The following is a 20,972-nucleotide window of genomic DNA, read 5'->3' on the forward strand; positions in this document are numbered from 1 at the left end:
AGTCAATGCCTGGCTTTAAAGTTTCAAAGGACAGGCTGGCTCTCTTGTCAGGGGCTAATGCAGCTGGTGACTACTAGTTGAAGCTAATGCTTATTTAAAATTCTGCAAATCTTAGGGCTTTTAAGAATTATGCTCAATCTACTCTGTGCTCTATAAATGGAACAACAAGGCCTGGGTGACAGCACATCTGCTTACAACATGTTTTACTGAATATTTTAAGCCCACTGCTGACTTACTGCTCAGAAGAAAAGATTCCTTTCAAACTATTACTGCCCAGGGCTTCCCTGGTGGCACAGTGGTTAAGAACCCACCTACCAATGCAGGGGACATAGGTTCAAGCCCTGATCCGGGTAGATCCCACATACCACAGAGCAACTAAGCCTGTGCGCCACAACTACTGAGCCTGCACTCTAGAGCCCCCAAGCCACAACTACTGAGCCCGCATGCCACAACTACTGAAGCCCACGCACCTAGAGCCTGTGCTCCACAACAAGAGAAGCCACTGCAATGAGAAGACAGCGCACCACAACAAAGAGTAGCCCCCGCTGGTGGCAACTAGAGAAAGCCCGCACACAGCAACAAAGACCCAATGCAGCCAAAAATAAATAAATAAAATAAATAAATTTATAAAAACCAAAAAACAAACTATTACTGCCCACTGACAATGCACCTGGTCACCCAAGAGCTCTGATGAAAGCGTACAATGAAATTAATGCTATTTTCATGCTTGCTAACACAACATCCATTCTGCAGTCTGTGGATCAAGTAGTAATTTTGACTTTCAAGTCTCATTATTTAAGAAATACATTTCATAAGGCTATAGCTGCCATAGATAGTGATTCCTCTGATGGATCTGGGCAAAGTCACTCGAAAACCTTCTGGAAAGGATTCACCATTCTAGATGCCACTAAGAACATTTGCAATATATGGGAAGAGGTCAAAATATCAACATTAACATGAGTATGAAGAAGTTGATTCCAAATCTCTTGGATGACTTTGAGGGGCTTAAGACATCAGTGGAGGAAGTAACTGAAGATGTGGTGGAAACAGCAAGAGAACTAGAACTGAAGCCTGAAAATGTGACTGAGTTACTGCAATCTCATGATAAACTTTAACAGATGAGGAGTTACTTCTCATGGATGAGCAAAGAAGGTGGTTTCTTGAGATGGAATCTACCCTGGTGAAGATGTTGTGAAGACTGTTGAAATGACAACAAAGGATTTAAAATGTTAAATAAACTTATTTGATAAAGCAGCGGCAGGGTTTGAGAGGACTGACTCCAATTTTGAAAGAAGTTCCTCTGTGGGTAAATGCTATCAAACAGCACTGTATGTTACAGAGAAATCATTCATGAGAGGAAGAGCCAACTGATGCAGGAAGCTTCACTGGTGTCCTGTTTTAAGAAATTACCACAGCCATCCCAGCCCTCAGCAGCCACCACCCTGATCAGTCAGCCACCATCAACACTGAGACAAGACCTTCCACCAGCAAAAAGTTTATGATTCCCTGAAGGCTCAGGTGATGGTTAGCATTTTTTAGCAATAAAGTATTTTTAAATTAAGGTATGTATATTTTTTTAGACATAATGCTATCGCATACTTAATAGACTATGGTAGAGTGTAAACATAATTTTATATGCACTGGGAAACCAAAAAATTCTTGTGACTTGCTTTATTTCAATATCACTTTATGCAGTGGTCTGGAACCTAACCTGCAATATCTCTGAGGTAGGCCTGTATACAGCTCCTGGAACTTTTCAGCAGCTGGCAATCAGGAATAATTCAATGTGATATTGTCTTAGTCCATTTTTATTGGTATCAAATTATGGATGGGGGCTTCCCTGGTGGCGCAGTGGTTGAGAGTCCGCCTGCCAATGCAGGGGACACGGGTTCGTGCCCCGGTCTGGGAAGATCCCACATGCCGCAGAGCTGCTGGGCCCGTGAGCCATGGCTGCTGAGCCTGCGCGTCCGGAGCCTGTGCTCCGCAACGGGAGAGGCTACAACAGTGAGAGGCCCACATAACGCAAAAAAAAAAAAAAAAAAAAAAATTATGGATGGGAAAATTAAGGCTGTATCCAAAAGGAAGAATTGTGGTACCGAAGATTGAGCTCCAGAACTGTTATTGAAGGTTCCTATCAAAAATGTTTTCACTACTCACTGAAATGATCCAGAGACTGATCCTATATAAAAGAATGGTTCTGAAGTAAAAATGAGTCTTAACCTTTCGTGTTTGCAAAGACCCACTTTGAAAAAGTGTGTATTTAAAAGGTGAATTTAAAATGTTTTTAAAGCACAGAATTTTTTGTAGGTCTAACCAAAATGAAAAGGTGCAGGTCTAAAGTAATTGCAAATTTCTTAACACACACTGCTTCCAAATAAAAAGGATTTTTTTTTTTTTTTTTTTTTTTTGGCTGCATCAGGTCTTAGTTGCGGCACGCAGGAACTTCATTGAGTCATGCAGGATCTTTCGTTGCAGCATGCGGGCTCTTCCTGGCAGGGCACGGGCTTCTCTCTATTTGTGGCATGTGGGATTTTTTCTCTCTCTAGTTGTGGCACACGGGCTCCACAGCACGTGGGCTCTGTAGTTTGCGGCACGCAGGCTCTCTAGTTGAGATGCGCGAGCTCAGTAGTTGTGGCACGTGGGCTTAGTTACCCTGCAGCATGTGGGATCTTAGTTCCCTGACCAGGGATCGAACCCACATCCTCTGAATTGTAAGGTGGATTCTTTACCACTGGACCAACAGGGAAGTCCCTAAAAAGGGTTATTTAAAAAAAAAAAAAAAAAACCCAAGTTTTAAGATTTATTTAAGAAAAGTCAAATGTAATAGGGGGAAGTAGGTGAATAGGAGCTAAGACAATGAAGAAGGTATTTTAAACAGTAATGTTGATTCCACTTTTCTTTCTAGACTCACAAAGAGTACCAAAAATACAGTGACGTCCAATGAACAAGTATGCTAAATAAATATGAATTTCCTTAGTTTTAATTATATTTAAATTGTTTACATTCAGAATATAGAAGTAGAAAGCTAATCAGCCCAATCATTTCACAGTTTGTAACCCCAAATGCAAAATGACAGGCCCAAAATTTTCTCCTTTTTCTTCCTCATCTAGGTGCAAAGTGAATCCATCTTCCTCGGAAATCTGTAAAAGCCTTCTCCAATTAGTAACTCTTTTTCTATCTCCTTGCGGATACAGACCACTTCACTATACATTCTACTAATTTTGAATATTAGGTAATCTTTATGTGTCATCTCTTGACCAGTGTCTATTCTGCTCTAGTAACAGTATTTAACTTTCCCATGTCTATACCTAAAATATAGCCAGATTATACCTAAATATTAGCTCCTTAGGGAAAAGTGCTATGTCTTTAATTCTTTTTATCTCTCATCTCTTATTTTTTAAGAGACATACTTGTATGTCCTTCAGTAATATTTAATTATATGACAATCCTTGATGGCACAAATAGTTCATCATTAGAATAAATATGATTAGAAAATCAGTGACTACTTTTTAACTACTGCAAATCACAGAATGAAGAGCTATTTTTGGTTTATTAGAAATTATATTTTAAAAACAAAGATACATTACCTCATAAATCTTGTTAAGGTGTTTTGCATGAACATGCATAGGGCCATTCCATCCTTTAAATAAGAATAAGCACAAAGATACAATGCAAATGTATTATATAAGAAATTATTAAAAAACACTTTCAGGATTTAGAAAGTAATAAAGCCAAAAATATACCAAACTTTATAAAATGAGGTTATCATTTAAAACTCTTTGAAGCTGTCTGAAATGCAAATGATGCGGTATTTAATTGTGTTGATCTTCTAGGGTTCCTTGAGCTCAGCTTTGCATGAGCTATTAGTAAAGACTTAGGTGTGAGAGAGAGAGTAACTCTCACACCTAAGTCATATACCCCAGAAAAGAGGAGAGTTCTACTCAGGGTAATTTGGAGGGAAGAGGCATAAGACAAACCCACCTATTATCCCAAACTCTGATCCCCTAAGAATATAAACATAAAAAACAACTTTCCTAATAGTAGTGTAAACTCATTGCCTCTTCTTTTTTCCCTCATATACTTTCTTCAACCTAGTATAATGTGGTCTTCAGCCTTCTCTCAAAAGACTCTCCTCAAAGCTTTCTAATAATCTCCTATTTGTTAAATTAAATGGCTTTTCCTTATCCTCATCTTCCTCTGTCTCCCCATAATATATATAGCATCTTGCTCTGACCAGTTTCTTCATTTTGATATTCTCAGTTTCTAGCAACATCTTCCACTCCTGATCCTCTTCCTATTTCTTTGATTGTTATTTTCCACTTTTCTTCTTTATCTCTTTTTATTCAGCTAAATGCTATTACCAAAAATCCAATCCATGATTCTCTTTCTCCCCTTTATCTACAATTTCTCCCTTGGAAGTCTCAACCATTCCCATTGCTTCAACTACTGTTTTCATGTAGAGTCCCAAAACCTGCTAGAAATTTCACATTCTGCTAAGACTTCAAATTCAGCATGGCAAAACCAACTGCTTGTGGAAAAGCTGGGTTTTAATCCTAGTGTTGCCACATAATAATAACATAAACTTGAGCAGGTCGTAACTATGAACTTCGGTTTTCTCATCCATAAGGAAGGAATGAAAAATGTAAAAACCTGTTCTATCTGACTTAAAGAATGGTTGGAAAGATGAAAATGTACCTAGATACTCTGTAAAAGATCACAGAGTGAGTTCTGAGTTAATAGGCAAGGTTTTCTGGTCCAAAAGGCTCAGAATTTTGGTATTATCTTTAACTCTTCCATTTCACAGTCCTCCCATGCTCGATGAGTTAACAAGCAGGTCCCCTCAATCCTTCCTTTGAAATATTTCCAATGCAAATCCATTCTTTTTCTATTTTCTCTGCCGCAACACTAGTTCAGACTTGTGTTACTCATGCTTAGATTATTACAACAGCCTTGCTTCCTAACTGGTCTCTCTCTATTTAATTTCTTTTTCCTCTGTGATATATCTTGCATTTTGCCTGAAAAACCTCCCTGTAGGATGATAATTTCATATCACCAATAAAATGAAGTCTAAATTCCTTGGGAAGGATTGATCCCAAACTATTTAACCAACTTTATTGACTACTGCACCCCTCATCCAAGCATCTTAACTTCTGCAACGACAAACTATTTGTCATTCTTTTAACACCTTACAGTTATGGTTGTTCCTGTGTCTTTGCTCACATCATTCCCACTATTTGGAACAGCCTGTCCTTTTCTCTACCTATTTCAAGGAATGCCCAGATCAAATATTTTTCCATCAAGAGTTTCTAAATCCCACAGTAATAGTTTTCTCCTTTGTGTTTCTGCAGTATTTTTATTTTTCTAACTTAACTACAGAATTTATAGATTGTATACACTGTGTTTGGATTTATTATCAGTCACATCATCTATACAAAATAAGGATAGGGAACATAATCAGTAGAATGTGGTCCCAGTTCCCAGTCCTCAAAAATCTTGTGAGAAATAAAGAAAAGCAACATGAATCAAGGTATAGTATAATAAGTATTTTAAGAAATGCTTGAACAAGCTGAGAACAGTGGCAAATAGGAAACAATTCATTTCAACTGGGTTGGGGTAGTTGAGAAGGCTTTATAGAGGAGAAGGGGAGATGGCATTTGCTACGCCTAGACAATAAAGTCTTTGAGGCTAACAAAATGCCTTCTTCATCCTCAGAAGCTAGTAGTACAATGTTCTGCATATAGTATGTGCTTGCTGAAGTTAACTGACTCAGATGAATTTGAGATGGAGAACTATGTTGATTCATAAAACAAAGGCAGTCAATGAGTGGTAAAAACCAGTATGATACAAATTTCCTAACTGAAAGCCTTTATCAGGAAGGTTAGTCTATACAATAAAGTGATGAGAAAATTAACACAAGCACAAAGAGCTAGAAGGTTTAAAACTAGAATAGTTTATATTCTATTAAAAATCTTTCCTATAAAGCCTGTTAAATTATCTCAACAAAGTAATTTTAATAGGCTTATTTTCTATTACTAGATTTTAGAGTACTTAAAATACTGATGGAATTATTTAGAATTGGTAGAAATAAAAGTGAAGTGGGTATTAACCTATGTACTATTATACTTCTCATGCAAAAGATAAAAGTCACACTAAAAATGTTTAAGAGCAATATGGAATAATGGATAACAACACAGACTCTAGAGCTAAACTGCCTAGGTTTGAATCTGGGCTCTACCGCTTAATAGCTAGTTTGAATTTTGGCAAGATACTTAACCTCTCTGAGCCTCAGTCTCCTCACCTGTAAAATGGTGCTAGTAATAGTACCTATATCTCATTAGGGGAATTAGTAATAAATAAGTTATAACACAGAAGAGCTTAGAACAGTGCCTGACATACAGTACTAGAACAAGAATGTTATCTATCATCGTTATAATTAATATCAGTAATAGCAATGAGATAATAGGTATGCTTTGGCTTTAAATGTATCATAAAGTAGAGATTACATTGCACTAGCCAACATGACCTAGGGAGAAGAAATATTTAATTTATTAAATTTATTCCCCAAAGCTATTGAGCCAACAATGACTAAATGTTCAGGCCTCTTCCTAGGCTACAGGATGAAAATAAGCCAGTGACAGAGAAACCGTGACTTGTGATAGAATAAACTGAAAGAAAGGAACCAATGAAAATCTAGACCTACTCTGATGAATGAAAGTTGGGAGCTCGGAACTTAAACTTAACAAAGGTTTTCAGAGCTGCTGCAGAAGGGGATACTTCCATCCTATCTGGATGATACCCTGAGACCCAACCCTCTTCCTCCAGTTCCTCCTAGAATAACAAAGATGAGACGCACGATGCCCAGCCTAAGTGCCAAAGGGAACTATCAACATCATATTTACTCTAAGCCACATGTATCCTGAGTGGAAAAATGCCCAGCCTGTAAACATATCTTATCCTAGAACTGTTAGGGAACCACTGACAGAAATCATCTGCCCTGGCCAGGCAGGGTCATAACTGCTTGAATGAATTATCTCACAGCAGGAGGTCCCGATAAGGAAAACAGAACTGACAAGCTACCACCAGCTGGAAGAGGGGCCAAAATGAGGGAGGAGACGCCAGCCCATAATATGTCCTGCCAACCTCCCAGAAATCCTCACGCTGGAAACCATCTTGACTGAGAGATGTATGCGCTGCCAGGAATTGGACCAAATATGGGCACAAGCAAGACGATTAGCCAGAGACAACCTGGAAAGCTAACCCCATTACCACAAAACCTGAGACTGAAAGCCACGTGGCAGAGCAGTTCTCCTGGGTTCCTTATACCCGGCTGTTTTCCGCCCAGGCACCCCTTCCTAGTAAAGTCTTTTGCTTTGTCAGTACAGGTGTCTCCTTGGACAATTCAATTCCGAGTGTTAAACAAGAGTCCACTCTTGGGCCCTGGAAGGGGTCCCCCTTACAGTAACATAACCATAAATGAGCCTCTTTTTTTTTTCCCTAAGTGCTTGTTGTATGAATTTATTAATTTCCTCAACATACATGGAAGGGTTTCAAGAAAATTATAATAGCTTGTCTACAAATTAATAAGGCTACAATGGAACTGTACAATAGTCATAGCGAAAGCAAAGAAGTTAGATAAGAACTTTGAGGTCGCTGTGGAAATTTAAGCAACAGAGAAATAGGGGGCAACAGATTGGTAGAAAAGTAACAAGGGAGGTCAGCGGACAAAGGAGGATATTATCTTCCAGCTAGATTAAGATATAAAGGTTTCTAAAATGCCAGACTTTTCCTTGAGGCATTAAACCCATTCACTGCAGAGTAAGAGGTTTTTATTACCCCAAATCTTGAAGCTTCTAATTGGATTTTGATTATTTCTGCCCTCTGAAAAAAGACTTCTTTTAGTCTGCAGAACATTGGTAGTATCAATTCAAATCTTATAAATGGGTTAATACTTACACTAGATTTTTTTCCTATTTTATTTTTTTCCGTCCCATAACTTTTCAGGGCTAACGCTTGAGTTATGCTAATTCATCTCCCTGCCTGGACCTTCTCAACCAAGGATTAACTGCCTAATAGAAACAATTAGAGCTCTTTTCCTGCTCATTAAACAAAGGGTACCAATATGAAACCAACCTCTTAGGAGACCACGTACATAAAGAAAAAAAAACTAGAATGACAGATAAGCAAATATAATGTTGATGACTGTTGATACTATTATGAGTACATGAGGGTTTCAACGTATTAGTCTGAGAAGAAAAATAGTGCCTGTCATGTCAGTAAACAAAGGATGTCACAGCCATCAGTCACAGCAGCCACTGCCAATGGTGAGCCCTGAGGGAACTCGGGATGGAAACAAGGAATGCCCCCCAACTAGCAGTCATTAGACTGCAGCCACCCCAACAGTGCAGATTTAAGGAAACTCAGGATGAGAAAACACAGGACACTGGTCCCAGATAGCTGAAGTGCCTATCAAAGGAATGATTTCAGTGAGCCCAGACTCTTACACCTCCCTATACATAGAAAAGCAGTAAATTCCTTAACTTGAGATATCTGGTTTTCTTTAATTAACAATAATCTTTTGACATTCCGACTACCTGCCCTTTGTTGCAAATACTCCTATATATTCTGGTTCCCCCTCACCTCCTCGGAGCAGTTTCTCAGGGTTATTTGAGATGCTGTCTCCAGGCTTGAAGTCCTAAGAATGTCCGCCGAAAAAAACTTTTAGGTCATGTACTTTTTTTCAGTCGACGCGTCTACTTTTGTTTATATTTGGTAATTTTCATTAATAAAATATTTTTTCAAAACTGAAAACATATAGTGGCAAAAACATCAGCATAATTATCTTTTTTTTAAAAGCCATTTAATAATCACTTTCATGTATCTTATTATAATGAGAAGGGAAAGTAACCCAATTACTAAAATCATGTATTCTACTTATCTCATCACCCTCAGAAGAGCAAATTCACCGAATAAGCAGATGCCATGATGCATTTGCAACAACAAAGAGTAAGTATATTAGATAAAGAAGAGCTTTGTTGAGAGAAAGCCTGTTTATACTGAAAGTCATGTTAAGCATCTCAGCTGTGAGGGACAGATGCGTTATGTGCAGCTGCAATTCATAAACATGTATGAGCCTCAAAAGTCCCAAGGCCATTGAAAATTTCAGTTTTACACATATTTATAGTTACTTCTCAGGCATACAGGAATATGTTCTATATGAGAAATGGAAATAGTTAACAGGAACTTTATGTAAACTGTTTCCAGTTCTTATTAATTTTAAAAATCATGTGACAAATACACCATACTTTATAAATATTACTGTTTCTTAATATTATCCATGAAGAGAATTTACTCAAATTGTTTATTTCTATGCTATATATTTCCTATAACTATGACTAAGAACGTTTCATAAAAGTACAATAAAGGATCCATCTACACAAAAAAATGCTTTAAATAAAATAAGGTATTTTAAATACCAATCTGGGCTTGAAGCATACACACTGTAAAGCAGAAGCACAATTCCAGATTTTTTTTCCTAATGAGACTGGCAGATGTGCATAACTACAAGGGACGAACACCGGCAGTGTTATTTAAGCACTGGGGTAACACCACCCGAGTTCTCAGCTGCTGATCAAAAGTCAATCTTACTCTACTGCAGGCATTCAGGACAGCAGATTACTTGGAGAATGTCCTTACTGGAAAGAATAAACTTTATTTAGTGATCCCTTACCTGAAGTCTGAATAAAAATGATACATATTTTCCTACATGATTTACATCAGACTGGCTATATATATGTGAAACAATTAGCATGTCTCCACTTTTAGTTTTTACATTTATAGGGAAAAAAATGCTGGCCGCATAATCTAGTTAGACAGAAACAACCTTCTAACTAGAAGAAAGCAAAATAACCTTTCACATTTTTAGGGGTGTTTTCCTCTCTATACATTCCCTGCTCCACCAGTGCCTGCTTTACCTACACCCTACTCACATGACTGACCTTCCTACATACCTGCCCCAGGCCCCAGTTAGTGACTGTTCTTAACAACCTGAGGTAAATTCCCCTTAAAATTGGCAATCTCCCATCTCCCCTTGCCCTTGGAGTGAAGACTGTCCTGCCCTGTCCCACCCGCCATCTGCTGCAGATGGTAGGGTGCTGCTCCAGGACCTTGCTTCAGACGCTCCCCCTATCCACTGAACCACTGATGTCTCTGTCACTGACTCCGGGCTCTTTCTTAGGTCTTAAAGCTGGGCAAATACAGGCCTTGCAGGCCTGCAGGGTGCAGCCCAACGCTGACAACACACCAGACCCACAGTAATCTATTATCTCATTCTACAGTATCTTTAATACTATCTTTTGTGAACAAAGTAAAGTGCTTAGCAATACAATTATTCTAGAAATGGAAAATTATAATCAAATGACTTGCAGGTCACATAGTTAATTATCAGTAAAGCTTGGGCAAGAATCCATATATTCAGATCCCCAGCTTAGTGCTCTTGATAGGGACAGATTAAAGGGACAAAGTAGGTGATTAAATAGTTAATCCCACTAGGGGACTGTAAGTAAAGACAAAGTATGGGAGACCCTGTAAGTTAATGATCACTCAAGAAAGCAGGTTTGCTTCACCACAAAACCAAGCAGGCTTGCTTAGCAGCAAAATCATATAACAGAAGCATGAGACATGCCCCAAACAATAAAATAATGGTGGATTGAGACCCACATCCTGTCCAGTGAGGTCAGTAATTTAATGATTTCTAGGACATGCTTCTCTGCATACACTGAAAATAAAAATATAAGGAAAAGGTGACATTATACTGAAAGCTGAGATGATTTACCATATTTTAGTATATGTTACCACCTTTTTGCTCATTTCCATTACACCATGACAGCCCCAGTTTGACCATGTAGGGACAAGAAAAACCCCCCACCCGACATGGAGGAGGAACCAATGTTGGAAGCATGATGTCTACTCAAGAATGAGGAAGAAGGTGGTCTTCTCCCCCTCCCCACTTTTCCTTTGATTATAAAACTGTAGCCCACTAAGTTCTCAGGGTAGCACCCTCCTGCCTGCCTGCTTGTAAACCTATAAGCATCCTATTCTAATAAATCATTTCTTATCTATCACTTTGCCTCTTGCTGAATTCTTTCCGATCTGAGACATAAAGAACCAGAGCTCCTTGGAGGCCCCCCACCCCGAGATGCATTTCTGCAGTTTCACTCTAACCGTTCAGAGGCATTACAAATTTAAGGCTAGTGCTGCTACAAATTATGGATCATCATGGATGATGATCTTTGAAATAAAAATAATAGCTACCTTTTTCAGACACCATGCTAGTAGGCACTTTATATATATTATCTTGAATCCTCACAATAGCTCTGTGAAATATACAATTCTTATTTAAAGATTAGGAAAATAAGACTTAGAAAGAATAAGTGATTTACCCAGTCACTTAGCCAGAAAATGTTGAAACCAGCATTCAAATACAAATCTATCAAAATTTCCAAAAGAGAGATCCTTCCTCATATATTATGCAAATAGAGATCATTATACTACATAGAGTGGTAAGAGAGTTGCGCAATAACATTAAAACATTATTACCTACATACAGCTCACATCTATAATTAAATGGCAACAGATATCTTTTTTACTTTTTCTTCTCTCTCTCTCTCTCACTCTCTCTCTCTCTCTCTCTTTTTTTTTTTTATTTTCTGCCTAGGGGATGTTAGTGGACGGCTGAAATCAAGAAAAACAGGTTGCTTGGAGGACAGATAATGAGAGATGATTCGGATTCCTTTTCTGTAATCGTAATTCAAAAGAAAATTTTTTAACTGTTAACATTTTTTGAAGTCTACCATGTGCCAAAGCTATGCTAGGTACCTCATGGAAAACTCCTTATGATGAGATGCTAAGGGACTTCCACTTAAAAAATTAAAATCCTTGCTGGCTTTAATAATGAACTTTTTATTGCTAGTCTTCCTGTCCTTCATTTTATTCCTCATTACTTCACACTATTACAAGCTAATCTTTACTTTAAGAGGCAAAACAAAAACTCTGATCCTTGGAAAGCTATTAAAGAAAAGCTGTCATGATAATAACCATATAAGTAGAATATAAGTATCTTAGCCCAGATGTCTGACAAACATGTAGAACCTATTGTATAATTCATACAATACTTGCCTCTGGAGTTCCTAGTGCTTTCACAGCATTCAGATCAGATCCTGAGGAGAAAGTATTTTTTGCTCCATGGACAATAAGACCTTTCCCCTCTGTCCAATTTTCCAACTCAATCACTTTTTCCAGAAGTTGTAGCATCATTACACCTGTCAGAGGGGAGGGGGAATCAAAAACACATAAAATATTGGACAAATAGAAATAATTTAGAAACTGTAAGGTGTCAAACAAGCCTCTTAGGTCACAAATTTTACAAATATTTACTGAATGTCTATCAAATGCCTATCATGTTGGTACTAAGGAGTATATACAAAAGAGGCAAGCATGACAGTCTCTGCTTTAAAAGTTTACAATTTGACAGTGACCTCTTTCTCTCTCTCTCTCTCCCTTAATTAAGAAGTCACATAAATATGTGGTTAGGTAGAAAAAATAAGGCTGGCCCTAAGTATGAGAAATCTATACCAGTAGTTAAAATAATCTTTTTGACTTTGTAAAATAAACATAAGAGTTGAAACAGACCTTAAAGAGTATCTGGTTCGCTGATTTTCAAACAAGGGCCTTGAGAGTTGTGTGGTGTGGGGCTCATTCATCATCTCACAACCCAACCCAACCCAACCACCATCATCCAAATCAAAGCAGTTCTCCTTGTATTAGTTTGAAATATTAGGCATCAAATTAATACTTGTTTCCGTTTGAATAAAAAGTTTTACTAATATAAATTACAAATTGTAGCTATTCAGTAGTAAGTTAAAACAAGTATTTACCTAGTCTAAATCTCTAGAGCAGTCTTACCTTTCTAATTTTATTTTTCCTAGGCTAATATGAAAATTGGCTTTTATTCTCTGAACCAGTTGAAGGTATGCAGCTGCACTGTCCAGTAAGGTAGCCACCACCCACATGTAGTCATTGAGCACTTGAAACATGGCTAGCCTAAACTGAGATGTGCAGTAGTGTGAACAGCTTTTGGCAGGAAAGGCCTCTTTGCAGGAAAGAGCTCTCTACAGGAGGCCCCTTTTGTCTTGTCGCTAACCTTAAGCCAGGCACCCCCATCCTCTACTCATCTGTGGCCCTAGCACAACTTTCAGATCTTTTGATCACACAATACGTTGCCTAACCTGTTGGCTCTTTCCGTAGATCAAAGAAGTAGAAATGAAGAATAAGTAATTAAGAGATGACCAGATCTCTTCCCTAGCTTCCCCTTCAGAAATCTCGAGAACAAATCTGTGTGAACAAGACAGCATCTAATGAAAAATCACAAGAAGTCAACAAGCCTGCACACAATGGGGGATGGCGACGATTCTGACCCCTTATCTCAACGACTGAGATTACTTCCCCTTTTCCCTTTAAGACTTTCATGGCTGAGCAGAATCCTCAGAAGTGGTTTTTGGGGGACATTGAGTCCAACGTCTCCCCAGATTGCCAGCATTCTGATTAAAAGCTACTTTCCTTTCTACCAACATTTGTCTCTTGTGTATTGATTTTTGAGTGGCAAGCAACCAGACCTGATTTGGTAACGGTAGTGTAAAATACATACCAGATTTCAGAGAATTGGTATGAAAAAAAAAAAGAGGAAAATACCTCATTAATAATTTTTGTAACAGTCATTTGTTGAAATATTTTGAGTACACTGGGTTAAATAAAATATGTTATTAAAATTAATTTTACCTTTCTTTTTCCTTTTTAGAAATATGGCTACTAGAAAATTTTAAATTATATATGTAGCTGACACTTGTGTCCTGCATTATACTTCTATTGGTTAACATTAATAGAGATATCTCTGAATTCTGCTGAATGTAAAGAAAAGTCATCTTGTGTTTAAAGACCCACCACTGATAATTTACAAAGTTTAGGGCTTCCCTGGTGGTGCAGTGGTTGAGAGTCCGCCTGCCGATGCAGGGGACACGGGTTCGTGCCCCGGTCTGGGAAGATTCCACATGCCACGGAGCAGCTGGGCCCGTGAGCCACAGCCGCTGAGCCTGCGCGTCCGGAGCCTGTGCTCCGCAACGGGAGAGGCCACAACAGTGAGAGGCCCGCGTACCGAAAAACAAACAAACAAACAAACAAAAAACCAAAGTTTACAGTCTACTGAATTATGTGTATAAGTATGATTATATATAGACACAAGAAACTTTACTGGGATATTTCTGAACCCAATATTTCAAATGCTACTATAAAATATAATTCGCTCCCCCCACAATAAGTATATAGCTAACAAATAGAGATTGCCAAAATCACCTGGAAACACGAGCACTGGGTAGTCAGGAAGGTAACTCATGAGCTCTCGTATAACATCATGGTAGAATAATTCAAATTTGAGCTTTGGCAAAAAATTACAAATTATCACAGGTCCTGGACTTTGAGGTCTCTTAAATATAAAATTCTTATATGCCAAGAGTGCTGCCTAGTAAATAGAAGGTATTTACCTGTATCTCAGAGTTAGAAAAGGGGCAACAAGTAGGCAAGTGCAGTGTTTTCAGTGATTATTGGAACTACATGGTTAAAATGACAGTCTTATTTCAGTTCATAGAAAAAAAAAATTAAGCTAAATAATTTTTTTTTTCATTTTAGGCTTTTCTCTTTAGGTTTTAAAATCTTTGAAACATCCTTCCCTTTGTCTCCCAGTGACATTAGCTGAACACAAACAAATGAAGTTATTAAGCAGTTAAAATTTCAATGGAGGGCTCCCCTGGTGGCGCAGTGGTTAGGAGTCCACCTGCCGATGCAGGGGACACGAGTTCGAGCCCTGGTCCGGGGGGATCCCACATGCCGTGGAACAACTAAGCCCGTGCGCCATAGCTGCTGGGCCTGTGCTCTGGAGCCCGTGAGCCACAACTACTGAAGCACATACACCTAGAGCCTGAGTTCCGCAACCAGAGAAGCCACAATGAGAGGCCCACACATGGTAACGAGGAGTGGCCCCCCACTCGCCGCAACGAGAGAGCCACACGCAGCAACAAAGACCCAATGCAGCCAAAAATAAATAATAAAATAAATGAATAAATTTATTTAAAAAATTTCAATGGAAAAAATAATCAAGATTAATTTGATGGTTTCATTTTTACCAACATCCATATTCACGGATTTTTAAAAAACATTAAAATATTCACAATTAATAAAAGTGTTCCTGGTTCAGGTGATAGTTTTGTTTTGTTTTCTCATGTTCTACAAAGAGTGAGTACTATGACTTTCAAGAATTCTGTCAACAGATTTAAGGATAAAAGCATGGGATAGCAGGTTAGATTTAGTGTCATTTTTTAACTAACAAAAGAAAGCTCTCTATACCTGAGAAGGCATTCATTTTACTTGGATTGTTCAGAGTAAGAATGCCAATGCCACTGTCTTCCTTCCGAAGGTCAATGGATCCACCAGGAAACTGCTCAAGTTTTCTTTTCACTTCTTCCTCATGGAAGCCATGAGAGGTATTATAAAGTGACAATCCTATTTGTTGTAGCAACTTTGTCTTCATAGGGATAGGTGATGTCTTCAAAACACAACTTGCCATTTCTGGAAAATAGAGATAAGTATGCAGTAGTCTGGATAAACAGACACGTTTAGAATATTATACATTAATAGGCTTTAGTGAGAGACCTTTCTGGTTATTGGGAGGACTCTCCTACTTCTCAAAACACTCTCTGAGAAGTGTATAGGATTGCTTCCCCTCCCCCCCGCTTCTCAAACCAAAGGATACAAGTTACATTATTTCAGTATATCATCAGGAGATGATGATGTAGTTATAGGGCATTTACTGAGATCCAACACACTAGGAGGACTTAGAAAAATGTTGCTGTTCTGTAGTTAGCACCATCTCCTGCCTTCAGGGAGTCTTCCTCATGACAGCAGTTCTTCTTCCTCTAACTCTAAATCTAAGAATAAATTCAGTCCAGAAGTCCCCTTGGAAACAATCTCTATGCAGAAACGCTACAGAGCAGTTCCAGTCTCTAACAGAAAATTTATTTTTAGTATTATCCTTACCTTATGTAATGCTTTATAGAAAAAGCTGGAAGGGGTCCTGAGGAAAGTGGGCAAAGAAATAGGAATGTATGTGTGTGGTTTCTGTGTTCCCCAAAATTCTGTCACTCTTCTCACTTTATATATCTCATCTCTGAGTAATCTCCTATCTGTCCAAATGCTTTTTTGCCCTATGTAAGTACTTTTGTTCACATAAAAAATACATTCAGAAAATTATACAAATCATAAGTTACAGTTCAATGAATTTTCACAAGGTAAATACATTCAAGTAAATAGCACTCAGATCAAGAAACAGAACATGACTCCAAATAAAAATCACAACTATCTTGACTTCTAATACCCAAGATTAGCTTGCCTGCTACTGCACTTTATATAAATTGAAAAATATAGTAAATATTCTTTTGTGTCTGGTTTCAACTACGTTTGTGACACCCATTACTATTATTATGTGTAATTAGATTCTAAATAGTCCATTCTTTTCATTGTTGTATTTTATTATATGAATATACCACAATTCATCTATTCTAATGTAAACAGTCATCTGGGTTGTTTCTGGTTTTTGGCATTACAAGTAGAGCTGCTGTGAACATTTTAGTATCTGTCTTTTGGGTCAACAAGTATGCATTTCTGCTGGCTATATCTAGAAATGGAATTAGTGGGTCAGGCAGCAGCTGGCTAAAACTGCTTGTTAAACACTGAAGAATTTTGCAAGTTTCTTTTTAAATCATGGGTAGCTTGAAATTAACCATGGTGAGGGTATTAGCAAACTACATATCAATCTCTCCCCCCCACCCTCCCCCCACACACAGCCATTTTCTGGGTACACCACTGGTCATAATGATCACACCTGTTTATTTATTTCACTTTAAAAGATGCTGCCTAAGAGTTTTCACATCCACAGCTAGTGAACGTTCCAGTTGTTCCACAACCTTGTTATCACTTGCCAATGTCTTTTTTTCCCTTTTTTTCCATTTTAGGCATTCTAGAGTGGTATATCATTGTGGTATCACTTTGCATTTCTATGATGTCTAATGAAGTCAAGCTTCATTTTCATATGCTTATTTGTTATTTGCATATCATCTTTTGTAAAGTGCCTCTTCAAGTTTTCTTGCTCATTTTTTTGCCTTTTTAGTACTAATTTGTCGGAATTCTTTTATTCATTTGCCTACAGTTTTTATTAAAACTCATAAGACAACAAATTCTACATTTCCATCTCTAGTTGAGACCTTATGCCCGAGTACTCCTAAATCAAACAAAAATCTACTTCCTAACTCTTCACCTCTAGATGTACCACAGGTTTCTCAAAATCACTGTGTAAACCTAACTCACACATTTAAAACCTGTAACTACTTTATCCCTTCCCTTAACTATCTATAGTATCCTCAACCCAGAAAGCCACAGCAGAAAACCCAATCTCCTTCCCCACCTTCATTTCTCATATGCAACTTTTTTATTTTTCCCATCCTTTACTTCTTCTATGACTAACATAGTTCAAACCTATGTACCTGGATGAATACAGTGGTCACCAATTAGTTGTACACTACACCTTAAAATCAGAGCTATCTTTCTACTGTATGCCCCTAGAAGTACAAATCTTCATATACATTTTCAAAGAAATTGAAAAGATTTAAAATTAGTCCTTCTCAGGACTTGAGCATGAACCTAAAAAATGAACCTGAAGGGGAAATAAAGTGATAAAGGTGGGAAAATTTAGGTTTATGGGAAATGAAAGGGATGGGGGGGAATACAATGTTTTTACTAATTAAAAAGTATGAAATAGTTATGAAAAAACACAAGGATTTTGGAGGCTTCCTAAATTATCAACTAAATATAAGTATCAAGTTCTCTCAAGATTCTCTTAGCTAGCAGAAGAAATCTACACTAAAAAGTTCAGGAGTTATTGAGAAATTACAAGCAATGGGGCTAGAAATAAATTAAATTAGCAAAACTTATATTCTCATGACAAGATATATATGTATATTTATATGTATGCTCACAACTCCAGCCATGTGCAAAAAAGCCCTCTCATCCCCAACCACTGTTCTTTCTTTTTCATCTCCCCTTTCACTATCCCTAGATTCAAGTTCAGTGATAAAAGTCTGTGGGAAAAATAAGGAAATATGTCAAAATATATCATTCAAAATGAGTTTGGAAGCCTTCCTTGCTTTTTAAAAGACAAATTGCAAGAAACATACATAATAACTAGATTAGCAATTAAGATAAATCTTTTAAAACAAGACAGTATTCTTTCTTGGATTATTTAAAGTAGATAATAGCTTTGTTCTAAGAATAAAAAATGGTTGAATAGTTTCTTTGCATAAAAGCCATTAAGTAAATTACACCATGTGTATATAGGTTTTTATAGCCAAGAAGTTCAAAGGACTGGGATCCTAGTATATAAACATACATGCATATGATAAGAGCATTTGGTAAGATATAATTGGTAACAATTCAATTGGTATTTATTGAGTTCCTATTTAGTGCTCTCCCCTTTGCTAACTAGCTATTTCAGAGAGAAAAAAAAAGTATTTTTAGTTTTATCAAAAAAACAAAATACATACACACTCAGCAATAATATTCAACTCTCTAGTTGAAAATAGAACAAAATCCCTCCTTTTATTAAGCTCTATTAGAGACCTGCATCAAATTTAAAATATAGCCTTAACTTCATAAAAGGATTTTTTTCTCTTCACCAATAAACTTTTATCATGAAGTCTAAGAATTTTCTATAGGCAGAAATGGATCCAAAGACATTAAATCGGTGCATAGGATTATACTTTATTTCCCTTCATTCTTTCCAAGTTTTAACATTCTAAGCAGAAGTAGAACAAAAATCAAGCAACATCCTAGTTCTGCTGAGGAGTAACCAAAGAAAGAAGTAAACTCAGATCAGCTCTTTTTTTGCAGTGTCTTGTGGCCAAAATACTGGCAGAGGGCGCTACTTTCAAAATACTCTCATCTTACGTATTTCCAGAGTATCAGTTCTTCACCTGATTACGTTAGCACTAATCTATTAGAATGAAAATTACATAGTCCCACTACCCTCCCAAAACAAATCTAGAAAACAAACAGAAAAAAGGGCCCACATTTCCATTTTACAAGTAATGAAAGCTTACCTTTATGTGAAGCTTTCCTCTAGAGAGTGACCTGCTTACTGTCAAATTCTGAAACAACAGGAAAGCTCTCGAAGTTCTCACTCTGCTTTTTCTCCAAATAAATACATGTAACTTTTTAAAACAAATTATCAATTTATAAAAACCTTTAAAACTTCAGACACTATTTTAGGTAACTAAATAGCTGCCTAGAGTCACAAGTCTTTTGAATAGACAAGAACATACTTTACATAAAGGCTATCGGATGAAATCAAAACATTTATGAGGTTATATGAAACTGTGCGACACTACTATTCATGTATTACTTCTATAAAAGATTGCTTTCATTTACTTACTTTGAAATCAGGTTGTATTACAGTTAGCCAGAATGAAAATAAATGTAGACATGAAGAATGAAGAAAGCCAACCTAACATACTTTTGAAAAAGTTAGGTTTCAGAATGAATGTGTTGTAGTTCTTAACCTAAGTAATGGATACACAGGTATTTCTTTTCGTTGTTGCCTTTCTTTAAACTCTTCTTATGTTCTTTTCACTATATGCATGTATGCTACATTTCTCACTAAACATTTTTTTAACTGAAGGATATCATTCCAAATTTGGGGGGGGGGGATGGTCTCTACCTTTGCCAGTAATCTCTCCCAACCTTCTAAACTGCCAATTTCAAAACTAGTTTTCTAAGTACTCTGTTTTTTGCATAGAAGATATTTAATAAAGAACACAAATATTGCCACTGGTGGCCACATAGGTGTCTGAAGGTTCTGGCAGGTCTGACAACTGAGCAAGTGTCCTTATTAAAGGTAATGATATTTCTTAAAAATTGATGTACAACTAGAAACCAGATAAGAAAGAATTAGAGATGAAGCTCCTGCCTCCAGTAAATTCAAAAACTCTTATGGGTAGGGGCCACATCTTATTCACGGCTTTAGCATACAGAGCTTTACATTTAATATTTGCGGTACTAAATGATACCTAATGTGGTTATCACCATACAGGGATTACTGCACCTAACCATCATTTCCCAAACTAAATAAAGATCTCTATTTGCCAGATAGAAAGTTTATTTCATTGTTAGGATTCTAGGAAATGCAAGTCCACGATATGTAGCTCCAATTGCTCAAGGGTATTACAGTCAGCCAGAGAAGGAGATCTCCTTTTCACTGGCCCCTGGTCAGTTTGATCCAGGACCACCACTCCACCGTCAGTCCTAGCTTAGGAGCCCCTGCTCCTTTTCACAAAAAACACAAAAGCTTTGGGTCTGATATTTTTTTTCTTTTCATGTTTACAAATTGGGTTTGCATACAACACAATCTCTATTGGATCATTAATCAAAATACTAACACTTTCAAAGAAATGATGGTAAGTAATAGATAACAAGACATCGCTCTACCTATTTATAATGTTTGTAGTTGGTAATACGTATTGTACAAGGGTCTGGTTAGTAGTATTCTTCATACTTTAACTATATAACCAGATTTCCCTCACAAGGGTTAGGACTAGCCTGTTACATTCTCTAACTTCCTAGGAATGAGAGGCAATTTACCCAGTGAGCACTGAGGTTAAGACCATGTCACAACTAAGACCCGGCACAACCAAAATAAATAAAAATTAATTAATTAATTAATTTTTAAAAGACCTAGTAACTGTTTGTGTTAAATTTAAATGGGGAACCCATGACTTGACCTATTTTGCCCTACCTTCCCCACTCCTCCTTCAAAGGAAGAC

The 20,972-nt window shown here is 37.3% G+C and overlaps 1 protein-coding gene across 5 annotated transcripts in view; it reads right to left on the reverse strand.

Annotated features, from left to right (window-relative positions):
- The window catches only part of ECHDC1 (ethylmalonyl-CoA decarboxylase 1), a 41,893-nt gene that overhangs the window by 13,209 nt on the left and 7,712 nt on the right, over window positions 1–20,972 (reverse strand). For 2 of the 5 annotated variants that reach the window (XM_081251370.1, XM_081251369.1), the window contains exons 2-5: window positions 19,254–19,301; window positions 15,451–15,672; window positions 12,175–12,317; window positions 3,588–3,640 (exon numbers count right to left, since the gene is read on the reverse strand). In XM_081251370.1, coding sequence (XP_081107496.1) covers window positions 3,588–3,640; window positions 12,175–12,317; window positions 15,451–15,670 — 416 coding nt within the window. In that variant the 5' untranslated portion in view covers window positions 15,671–15,672; window positions 19,254–19,301. The remainder of the gene's footprint in view (window positions 1–3,587; window positions 3,641–12,174; window positions 12,318–15,450; window positions 15,673–19,253; window positions 19,302–20,972) is intronic. The other 3 variants (XM_081251371.1, XM_081251368.1, XM_081251372.1) reach the window with 2 other exon arrangements.

Source organism: Mesoplodon bidens (assembly GCF_964165515.1).
Source record: "Mesoplodon bidens genome assembly, chromosome: 12".
In the NCBI taxonomy this organism is placed as follows: Eukaryota; Metazoa; Chordata; class Mammalia; order Artiodactyla; family Ziphiidae; genus Mesoplodon; species Mesoplodon bidens.